This window comes from Capricornis sumatraensis, chromosome 12 (assembly GCF_032405125.1).
Source record: "Capricornis sumatraensis isolate serow.1 chromosome 12, serow.2, whole genome shotgun sequence".
NCBI lineage: Eukaryota > Metazoa > Chordata > Mammalia > Artiodactyla > Bovidae > Capricornis > Capricornis sumatraensis.
Window position 1 is genome coordinate 92,431,642 of NC_091080.1, and position 11,738 is coordinate 92,443,379.

An 11,738-nucleotide genomic window follows, 5' to 3' on the forward strand; every position below is an offset into this window, starting at 1 on the left:
ACAAGCTAGTGCAGGTGATGGAATTCCATTTGAGCTGTTTCAAATTCTGAAAGGTGATGCTGTGCAGGTGCTGCACTCAATATGCCAGCAAATTTGGAAAACTCAGCAGTGGCCACAGAACTGGAAAAGGTCAGTTTTCATTCCAATTCCAAAGAAAGGCAATGCCAAAGAATGCTCAAACTACCACACAATTGCACTCATCTCACATGCTAGTAAAGTAATGCTCAAAATTCTCCAAGCCAGGCTTCAGCAATACGTGAACCGTGAACTCCCTGACGTTCAAGCTGGTTTTAGAAAAGGCAGAGGAACCAGAGATCAAACTGCCAACATCTGCTGGATCATGGAAAAAGCAAGAGAGTTCCAGAAAAACATCTATTTCTGCTTTATTGACTATGCCAAAGCCTTTGACTGTGTGGATCACAATCAACTGTGAAAATTCTGAAAGAGATGGGAATACCAGACCACCTGACCTGCCTCTTGAAAAATCTGTTTGCAGGTCAGGAAGCAACAGTTAGAACTGGACATGGAACAACAGACTGGTTCCAAATAGGAAAAGGAGTACGTTAAGGCTGTATATTGTCACCCTGCTTATTTAACTTATATGCAGAGTACATCATGAGAAACACTGGACTGGAAGAAACACAAGCTGGAACCAAGATTGCCGGGAGAAATATCAATAACCTCAGATATGCAGATGACACCACCCTTATGGCAGAAAGTGAAGAGGAGCTAAAAAGCCTCTTGATGAAAGTGAAAGAAGAAAGCGAAAAAGTTGGCCTAAAGCTCAACATCAGAAAACGAAAATCATGGCATCTGGTCCCATCACTTCATGGGAAATAGATGGGGAAACAATAGAAACAGTGTCAGACTTTATTTTGGGGGGGCTCCAAAATCACTGCAAATGGTGACTGCACCATGAAATTAAAAGATGCTTACTCCTTGGAAGAAAAGTTATGACCAACCTAGATAGCATATTCAAAAGCAGAGACATTACTTTGCTGACTAAGATCCGTGTAGTCAAGGCTATGGTTTTTCCAGTGGTCATGTATGGATGTGAGAGTTGGACTATGAAGAAGGCTGAGTGCCGCAGAATTGATGCTTTTGAACTGTGGTGCTGGAGAAGACTCTTGAGAGTCCCTTGGACTGCAAGGAGATCCAACCAGTCCATCTGAAGGAGATCAACCCTGGGATTTCTTTAGAAGGAATGATGCTGAAGCTGAGACTCTAGTACTTTGGCCACCTCATGCGAAGAGTTGACTCATTGGAAAAGACTCTGATGCTGAGAGGGATTGGGGGCAGGAGGAGAAGGGGACGACCCAGGATGAGATGGCTGGGTGGCATCACGGACTCGATGGACGTGAGTCTGAGTGAACTCCGGGAGATGGTGATTGACAGGGAGGCCTGGCGTGCTGCGATTCATGGGGTTGCAAAGAGTTGGACATGACTGAGCGACTGAACTGAATTGAACTGAACTGAACTGTTGAAAACATGTGCATTGCAGACAGGAAAAACTTGAAAGTCAGCGTGATTAGGAAGGTTGACTAAACTCAATGTACTTGAATTTAATCCAGATTCTACCACTGACTGGCGAAGTGAGTTTGGGCTTTAAAGATGAATTTCAACATCTATGAAAAGCGGGCTAACAATCCTTAACCTGCTTATTTCACATGGTTATGAGATTTTTTTACAAGGATACCATGTGACTCTGTGATGGCCGAGAGTGGCGGGATGGGGAGGTGGGAGGAGGTCTCAAGGGGAAGGGCTCTCTGTGTACATATAGATGATTCACATGGTGGTATAGCAGAAACTAACGCAACATTGTAAATATTCCAATTTAATTTTTTTTAATTTTTAAAAGTTAAAAAAAGAATGTAAAACAAGATCAAAAAGTTGATGTTTGGAATAGGCTTTTGAGAACTGCGGAGGTTTCTGTATCTGGGTGTACAGACTGGGGCTGTTACAGAGAAGACACATCGGCTTACAGAGCATGTTCTGTAATTGGACGGGTACCTCTGATTAGACTGGCACAGAGTCTATGAAGATGAGTGATGATAAAGCTGGAGTGATTCGTGTGGTCAGGAAATAAAGGGCTTACTATAACATGCCAAGGTAGGTGCACTGGGCTGTTTAGGCTAGGGAAAGGCGGTGGCTTTGAAGATTTTTGAACAAGCCAAGTATATAAACAGACGTCCTTCGGAGAGAGAAAATCCAGCAGATGGTTTGTCCTTATAATGCCTCCTGGTCCTTGCAGTGAGCCTCCCATATAATCCCAGGAAAAATATTTTTAAAGGAATTGTAGCACTCCTACTTTTTATGCTTCCAATAACATGGATTTGTGGTTTTCCATATATTCTCAGTACTTGAACCCATTACTCTGTGCCATTACAGTGAATGTGCACTAAATATATGTTATTAATTTTTGCTACAATCTTCTAGTCAGTTATACTGGTGCTGCCATGTTTTTTCAATGAACTGAGGTAAGAGACTAGAGCTCATACAAAATCCGTATTCTGAAATGTCGCAGATTAATTATATCATGAGATGTATAGTCATAAATTTCGATTTCATAACTTTCCATCAGTAGGAACAAAACATGCATCTGCTCATCAGAGTCCATTTTTATTCTTAGCTATGAACTTAAAATCAGCTGCAAAGTGCAAATAAATGTCTGTTTAAATTATATTAAGTGTGCTCCAATATAATATGACTCATTATAAAAGTAAAGGAGAGTGGTTAATTTTTTTAAGAAGTCAGCATGCACAGCTAAGGTAAAAAGTTAAAACCCTCTGTTCCCTCACTGCCTGTTGTCCAGACACACTCTTATTTCCAATAGAATTTTTTCCTTTGAAGAGTTGTTTTCCCTTTTTTAACCCTTAGGCAAAAACAGGAAACAAGATAGCAAGAATGAGCTTAATTGGATTGCTGTATAAATGACTATTTCTGAATTAAGAAGGATCAACTCTTTTTCTGCCTAAAGGAGAAATGCTGTTTTGATTTCAGACCTTTTTTTTTTTTAATTTTTAAAAAATGTACTGAGATATACACCCCTTTAATCAAAGACTTTTTAAAGGGCATTTCATTTTAAGCCTTATCATTGGGGTCTATTTAGCTAAACTTCGGTTTTACAAACTGATTTTTGAATTTCATTCTGTATTGTTTTTTTCCTCCAACATCTTGTTAGCATGAGTGGAAATCAGATTTGCATTTGAAACGCTAATATTCGGTATTCAGTCAGCCAAACCGCTTCCTTCTCTTAATTTCCATAAATGTCAGTAAATGCCTCTTTTCACCTTTGGGTGAACAGTCAATAGGAAAATCAATTCTGTGACAAATGAACAGCAACATGATTTTACATATGAATTATTTAACAAAGGTTATTTTTATCCTAGAAGGGGAAAACTTAAGGTAAAAATCAGCAGCAAATTATTAATTTACATTTATTAATATTATTCATAAAAATGCATAGCCACAGGAAGTGAAGAAAATTTGAATCTCATTTAGTAATTAGCTCATTTCACAGGACTCTGTTAACGACACAATAGAAAGCTGTTAAAAGTTAGTAAGTAGATATGTATGTAATGAACCTCATTAAGCCTTACATCATGTTGTGTTTCCCTCTGGGTTGTGAGAGATTTTGTGGGTTTTTTTTAACCCCTGACAGTAAGTGAACAAATTATAAATCTCCTACTTAGGGATGCAAAAACTTGCAAGAAGTCAGTCTTTATATCACTTACATTCCATCTTCATATCTAATTGGTATCTCCTATACAAAAATGGGCACAATAAAGGACAGAAATGGTATGGACCTAACAGAAGCAGAAGATATTAAGAAGAAGTGGCAAGAATACACAGAAGAACTGTACAAAAAAGATCTTCATGACCCAGATAATCACGATGGTGTGATCACTCACCTAGAGCCAGACATCCTGGAGTGTGAAGTCAACTGGACCTTAGGAAGCATCACTACGAACAAAGTTAGTGGAGATGATGGAATTCCAGTTGTGCTATTTCAAATCCTCCAAAGATGATGCCGTGAAAGTGCTGCACTCAATATGCCAGCAAATTTGGAAAATTCAGCAGTGGCCATAGGACTGGAAAAGATCAGTATTCATTCCAGTCCCAAAGAAAGGCAATGCCAAAGAATGCTCAAACTACTGCACAATTGAACTCATCCCACACGCTAGTAAAGTAATGCTCAAAATTCTCCAAGTCAGACTTCAACAATACGTGAACTGTGAACTTCCAGATGTTCAAGCTGGATTTGGAAAAGGCGGAGGAACCAGAGATCAAATTGCCAACATCTGTTGAAGCATCGAAAAAAGAGAATTCCAGAAAACCACCTATTTCTGCTTTATTGACTACGCCAAAGTTTTTGACAAACTGTGGAAAATCATGACAAACTGTGGAAAATTCTGAAAGAGATGGGAATACCAGACCACCTGACCTGCCTCTTGAGAAATCTGTAAGCAGGTCAGGAAGCAACAGCTGGAACTGGACATGGAACAACAGACTGGTTCCAAATAGGAAAAGGAGTACATTAAGGCTGTATATTGTCACCCTGCTTATTTAACTTATATGCAGAGTACATCATGAGAAATGCTGGACTGGATGAAGCACAAGCTAGAATCAAGATTGCTGGGAGAAATATCAATAACCTCAGATATGCAGATGACACCACCCTTATGACAGAAAGCGAAGAAGAACTCCAGGCAAGAACACTGAAGTGGGTTGCCGTTTCCTTCTCCAGTGCATGGAAGTGAAAAGTGAAAGTGAAGTCCCTGAGTTGTGTCCGACCCTCAGCGACCCCATGGACTTCAGCCTTTCAGGCTCCTCTGTCCATGGGATTTTCCAGGCCAGAGTACTGGAGTGGGGTGCCATTGCCTTCTGCAAAAGAGCCTCTTAATGAAAGTGAAAGAGGAGAGTGAAAACGTTGGCTTATAGCTCAACATTCAGGAAACTAAATCATGGCATCTGATCCCATCACTTCATGGGAAATAGATGGGGAAACATTGGAAACAGTGTCAGACTTTATTTTGAGGGGCTCCAAAATTGCTGCAGATGGTGACTGCAGCCATGAAATTAAAAGATGCTTACTCCTTAGAAGGAAAGTTATAACTAACCTAGATAGCATACTAAAAAGCAGAGACATTACTTTGCCAACAAAGGTCCGTCTTGTTAAGGCTATGGTTTTTCTAGTAATCATGTATGGATGTGAAAGTTGGACTATAAAGAAAGCTGAGGGCTGAAGAATCGATGCTTTTGAACTGTGGTGTTGGAGAAGACTCTTGAGAGCCCCTTGGACTGCAAGGAGATCCAACCAGTCCATCCTAAGGAAATCAGTCCGGAATATTAATTGGAAGGAATGATGCCAAAGCTGAAACTCCAGTACTTTGGCCACCTGATGTGAAGAACTGACTCCTTGGAAAAGACCCTGATGCTGGGAAAGATTGAAGGCAGGAGGAGAAGGGGACAACAGAGGATGAGATGGTTGGATGGCATCACCAACTCAATGGGCATGAGTTTGAGTAGGCTCTAGGAGTTGGTGATGGACAGGGAGGCCTGGTGTGCTGTGGTCCATGGGGTCACAGAGAATCGCACACGACTGAGCGACTGAACTGATACATTCTTTGTTGCCTCGCTGATGGCTCAGCTGGTAATGAACCTGCCTGACAGTGCAGGAGACCGAAGAGACACGGGTTTGATTCCTGGGTGTAGAAGATCCGCTGCAGAAGGAAATGGCAACCCGCTGCAGTATTCTTGCTTAGAAGTTTTCATGGATAGAGCAGCCTGGTGGGCTACAGTCCATGGGGTCGCAAAGAGTCAGACACCACTGTGTGCACACAAAGGACTTGTTTCTGTTGTTTTAGTCGCTCGGTCGTGTCCGACTCTTTTGTGACCCCATGGACTATAGCCCGCTGGCTCCTCTGTCCGTGGGATTTCCCAAGCAAGAGTACTGAAGAGGGTTGCCATTTCCTTTCCAGGGAATCTTCCTGACCCAGGGATCAAACCCTTGTCTCCTGTGTTGGCGGGCAGATTCTTTACCACTGAGCCACCAGGGAAGACATTAGAAGACACAAAACAGTTTATAATTCTGGGGCTGGGGGTGGGGGGGTTCAGTCTAGATTCACGTCTTAAACATTTAAATACCTAATCAGCAAGATTTTCTCAAAAGTGGGAAGAAAACGTTATTTTAACCCCCTATACCAAATTGTCCATTTCCTAGTCACCAGTGTCTTAGTTAGCACTATTTTCTTTTCTTTTTTTCCTGTTGAAATTTTAGTTGGGAATTTCAGATTCGCATGCAGTTGTCAGAAAGACTAGAGCGAGCCCAGTTTCTCCCAGTGGTATTTTTTTTTTTTTTTTTTTTTTGGCTTTAACTGAAATGCAGTTGACTCACTATACTATGTTAGTGTCAGGTGTAATTATTTGCTATTTGCATATATTATGAAAGGATCACCATGTTAAGTCTAGCAACCATCTGTTCCCTGTATAAAGTTATTAGTGTCACTATTTTCTAAAGATTTGTTTCAGTGAAGAAATCTTCCAGTTAAAAACCTGCTAAAACAAAAAGATTTTGTTCAAGGATGAGGATCCCGGCCCACAGGGAAATGGCTTCAGAATGTGATCATTCATGTGTGAGTTTAGAGTCCTGTATGAGTCACAGTTATGTTATAAATCCAGTGTGTTACTCTTATTTTGAGATCTTATGAACAAGGAAGGAAAAGACTATTTTGTATTGCTTTCCTTGTTAATCACGCGGTTATGTCCAACTCTTTGCATTCCCACGGACTGTAGCCCGCCAACCTCCTCTGTCCATGGGGTTCTCCAGGCAAGAACACTGGAGTGGGTTGCCATTCCCTTTTCCAGGGGATCTTCCTGACCCAAGAATGGTACCTGGGTCCCCTATGCTACAGGCAGATTCTTCACCGTTTGAGCTGGGCCACAAATTATTTTCATGTAACATTATCTGACTGTCACGAGGATAACCGTAAACCAGAAGGTTTAGGGATTTTCTCAAGTTAAGCAGTTATTAGTAGCAATGACGCAGTCATAACGGCCCACATGCACAGGGCACTTGCTACATTTTTCGGGCACTGGAGTAGCCCACACCTGTCCTCTGGAGGTGTGATCACTGGAATTACAGGCGAGGAAGGCAACACACTCGCTCCAGGTCATGCAGCCATCAGGCAGGAGATTCAGGGTTCCGGTCCAGACGCCCTGGCCGCAGAGTCCTGGTCTGTCCAGCACCCCAGCCCTGCTCATACCAGAGTCCAAATCCCCGTGGGTTTGTGACTCCCTGTTAGAGAAGGGAGGTCAGTGTTGTGACTGGCGCTTGTCTGCGACAGCATGAAAATGCCTCCCCCAGCCTTTTCTTTCCCCATTCCTCCAGATGCCCCCTCATTCCTTCAAAATTCAGATCGAAAGTGCCCACCTCTGTGAAGTCTTCCCAGACCTTCCTTCATAGAGCCCCCTTTCCCAGGTAAATGGTAAAAGCAAAGAAAGGAAAACTTAATAACAAGGGTCAAACTCTTGTTGACGCCTCCGTCTCCACGCCACGTGCAGCGTGTTAAGACGCTTACGCGACTGACGTGTCTAGAAGTTTCTTTAAAAATAGGGTATTGGTCATTTTCATGCAGCCCAGAGGTGGTTGCACATGGAACCCAGGGGTCCCTGGGTGTGGAACCGTTCTTACTTCCGCAGCTACAACTCTTACCTTCGGTTCTGGGAAAGAGAATGATTTTCTGTGCAAACACTATTCTATAAAACATGCCAGATAAGAAAATAAGTAAGGAAGTAGCTGTCTGAAGTGGTGGCGTGGGTTGGAGAGATGTCTTTTACAGCAATGAGAAACAAGATTTAAAGGACACCAATATGCCACCCTTTATCCTCCACATACGTCAGGATCAGTGAGGCCTGGGGTGATGCCGGCTGACTCCAGGTTCCCAGAACCATCAACATCCTTAACCCCCAGGGTCACTTCTCTTCCTGGAAAGAAATGGTTCCCTTTCAACACTGAAGCTAAAATTTTACAAAGTCATTATTGGCTTTGTAATGATAATATGTGTATTATTCAGTATCATTAATAATATTACTTAACTTGTGAAATATCAAATAATGATGAGAAGTTATAAGAGTTTTTTTTTTACTACAAATAGGGCATGAAATTTAAAGAATGATGAAAGTGATTTAGATGTTTTTACCATGCTGGATAACATCGCAGATACTTTTTATTCTTCATGTATTGCTTGGCCACCATTTAAATAACATAGTTGCATTTGTTCGCTATTCTAAAATATTAAAGCTCCTTCACTGTGACAAATACAACCTTTGTGCCTGGTAGTCTGATACATTTAATACATCTAAATAAATCAGGTTAAGGGTCATTAGACAGGGCGGCCCGTCCTCATCTTCTGATCTTCTGTTTATTGTCTCACGGATCATCATTTTAAGATGCCCTCTGAACTTCACTGTGTTAAAAGTAGTGACCTGTCACTTGTCCTTACACAGAATTTTAACCTTCGTGTAAGATATAACCTGTGAAGATTCGTTGTGTGTTTTTTTTTAATGAAGATCAATAATGTTAATATTTTAGTATCCCATTTATGCCATTCTGGCAACTATCTTTCTATACCTATTAGATTTTACTCAAAACCTATTAATCTCTGTGATACAGATTCAAGTTTCATGGGATCTCTCAATAAGAGGGTTTATTCTAAGCATTCGTTGATTATTGCAAACGTCAGTCAGATTTTTTGCTTATCAAGGAAGCATAGAAAGCTCTTGGTGGTTGATTCAAAGACGGTGTTCTTCTGGACCCTCTACATTATTCAAGACACTGATATACTCGTTAAGAAAATGCTTCCTAATGCTTTGTGTGTATAGGTTTCACCTTTTACAATGTGCTTGGGAATTCAGATATTTTTAGTAAACGTTGAGAAGCTTTGAAAGGATAGAGAGCTTTTTTTTTTCCGCAGTGAAGCAATGACTCAGGGGATTTAGGACATTTTATGTCAAAATCCCTCCCCACAAGCCTCATTCAGATCAGCAGCCGCTGCAAGTCACTGTCTGCAGCTCAGGGTGTGTCTGGAGTGACTCGGTCTCCCGGTCTTCCCTGTTAGGAAGGTCTCAGCCGAGGCTCACGCCTCGCCCAGCTCGTCTGTATTTGTGGTCATTATGAAAAGCTGCTGAAAAGAGTTTCGCACTGAGATGAGCTACAGAATGGAGGTATTTTGTGCTCGATAGGAGGAGGGGTGTGTGGTCACACCAGCATGAAACCCAGCACACGCCAGCCGGCCGCAGAGGAGGAGCAGTGCCAGCTGCTGGGTGGAGATTTGGGTCCTGTTCTGCTCCACCCTGTTTCATGAGGACTTGGCCTTCATTTATATACATGTTCACCTAGATATAGAGTCACCTATATAGCCACGTAGATGTCCACCTATATATCTAATGTTCACCGAGATATATATATAGCTTTTCCAGTATATATGTATTCATACACACACATATATATTTTCCTCATATATATATCGCACCTTTTCCTTTTAGGTTAATTGAAATTTTATTATTTCATATTAATTTGTTAATTACACATTCTATCATTATTCTTTTTGTACATTCACTAGGAAATAAAGCATCAATCTTGATTTATTTCATCATCGTTGTTGCTGTTGTTCCGACTCTTTTGCGACCCCATGGACTGTAGCCCCCCAGGCTCCTCTGTCCATGGGATTTTCCAGGCAAGAACACTGGAGTGGGTTGCCATGCCCTTCTCCAGGGGATCTTCCTGACTCAAGGATCAAACCTGAAATCTCCTGCATTCCAGGTGGATTCTTTACCACTGAGCCACCAGGGAAACCCTAATTTCATCTTAAATTGTTTTAATTTTGTCTTTTTCCTAATACTGCTAGAACCTCAGAACCTCTGAGCTCCACGTGACCCCTCCTGACTTTTGCAGCTATTGTTGGCATGTTGTTCTACACACAGCTTAAAGTCTGTAACATTCTGAACACATAACTTACGTTTACCCATGCATTTAATTCCCGGGTCCTGACTTCCCTCTTAAATTTCCTTTTTTTTTTTTCATCTTGCTTGTTTTGTTAAGGTTCACAAAATAGGCAAGACTTGTGATAGCGAAACTTCCTAGTTCTTGTTTGTCTGAAAACATTTTTTTATGTCACCTTCAGTTTTGAGGGACATTTGTTTTGAGTCTGGAATCCGAGGTTGAATTTCTTTCTGTATTTGAACCTGTGATGCATTGTTTGGCTTCCGGGTTGCTGGGTTGCTGTTTAGAAGTCAGCTTCTCCGTAGGATGCCACTTCCCGGGGCAGCAGAGCTGGGAGGGTCTCGGGGGGTGCTCAAAATCTCTCCCCAGCCAGCGGAGGCCCGGCATCTGACGCTGACCCTGCACTCTGTCTCACTCTTGCGCAGTGTCCAACGCTCCTTTCTTCCTGCGTTCCTCCCCCAGGTTATCCACCAGCTGAGGCTGTCGGAGAACGAGAGCGTGGCCCTGCGGGAGCTTCTGGACTGGAGACGGAGACTCTGCGAGGAGCGGGCGGACTGGCCCCGAATCCTGCCCCCCAGGGAGCCCCGGGCGCCTCCCCCACCTCCGTGCAGGAAGCCCGAGGGGGCCCCCTGCCGCAGGCTGCCCCCTGAGTTCTGGGACTCCACCCTGTGACGGCCCGCTGCAGACTCGTGGGGTGAGACCGCCCGAGGGTGCCAAGCTCATGGGCAGAGGCAGCCCCGACACACGCCGGGGGCTCTCTGCACAGCCACACAAAAGCACAGACAGCCCGGTCAAATGCTCGCGGGTCCCTGTGTGTGTGTGTGCACGCTCTCGCCCGTTCTGTGGGGATACGCTCTGGTCTCCAGGCTCCGTGGTCCCCGGGCTGTGCTACCCCCAGGTGGTGAGGCCCAGCATGGCCCGCAGGGGAGGCTGGTGGAGAGGGCGCCCCGCAGCGCACACCTGTATCCATACGGTCCCACCGCGTGTTCCTGTCCTCCCGTCGTTTGCCTCTCATGCACTCTCCAGGACATAGGGTTTATTTCTGTGCAGGTGTTTGTGTTTTACGGGAATTACAATCCTGATAATGACTTACATGTTTGTTACTGTATTTTATAATTTTATGCCATGGGTGGGTCTCCCTTTCTTCAAAATACAGATTTAAAAAAATCATTTCTAGAACTCGTTTTTTTCTACATACATTTTTTTTTGTCTTAATGTAAAGTACTTAAAATTCCCGGGACCCTGCCATTGTTTGAGGTTCGCCGTGGCAAGCTCTGCCGACTTACAGCTCAAGTCCGATGTCTTCTGTTTCCTTCATTGATCAGGAGACGGTTCCTGCCCGTGCCCTGTGTTCCGAGCACATGGATGGTGACCCCATTATTGAAATCTCATCCTCTGACTTCAGTAGGCATTACAGGAAATGATGCACCCCCCCCCCCCCTTTAATGAGGGCAGCTTCAGAATCATGGCTGATGGGGTATGCAGGGGACACAGCCCTTCAAAGGTCTCCACGGTACCAGCAAGCGGGCTGAGATTTGCTGGTCTGAGCGGTGATGCGGCGCAAGACTCCGGTCCTCTCCGGGCTCCGCTGCCCGCTCACCCTCGCTAGATCCCGCCCCTGCGGCGCCGCACCCGCCTCGCTCCTCCGTGCGCTTCTGCTGGCCTGGGACCAGCGTGTCTTGCACCTTGGAACTTTTTATTCATACCAGCCTTTGCCAAGAGACTGTGCCAATAA

General features: G+C 43.6%; 1 protein-coding gene across 1 annotated transcript in view; it reads left to right on the forward strand.

The window, feature by feature from the left end:
- Positions 1 to 10,675, forward strand: part of MYO16 (myosin XVI) — a 397,000-nt gene extending 386,325 nt beyond the window's left edge. Inside the window, exon 34 of the mRNA XM_068984571.1 lies at positions 10,466 to 10,675. Within this exon, the coding sequence (XP_068840672.1) occupies positions 10,466 to 10,675 (210 nt within the window). The remainder of the gene's footprint in view (positions 1 to 10,465) is intronic.
- Positions 10,676 to 11,738: the final 1,063 nt, after the last annotated feature.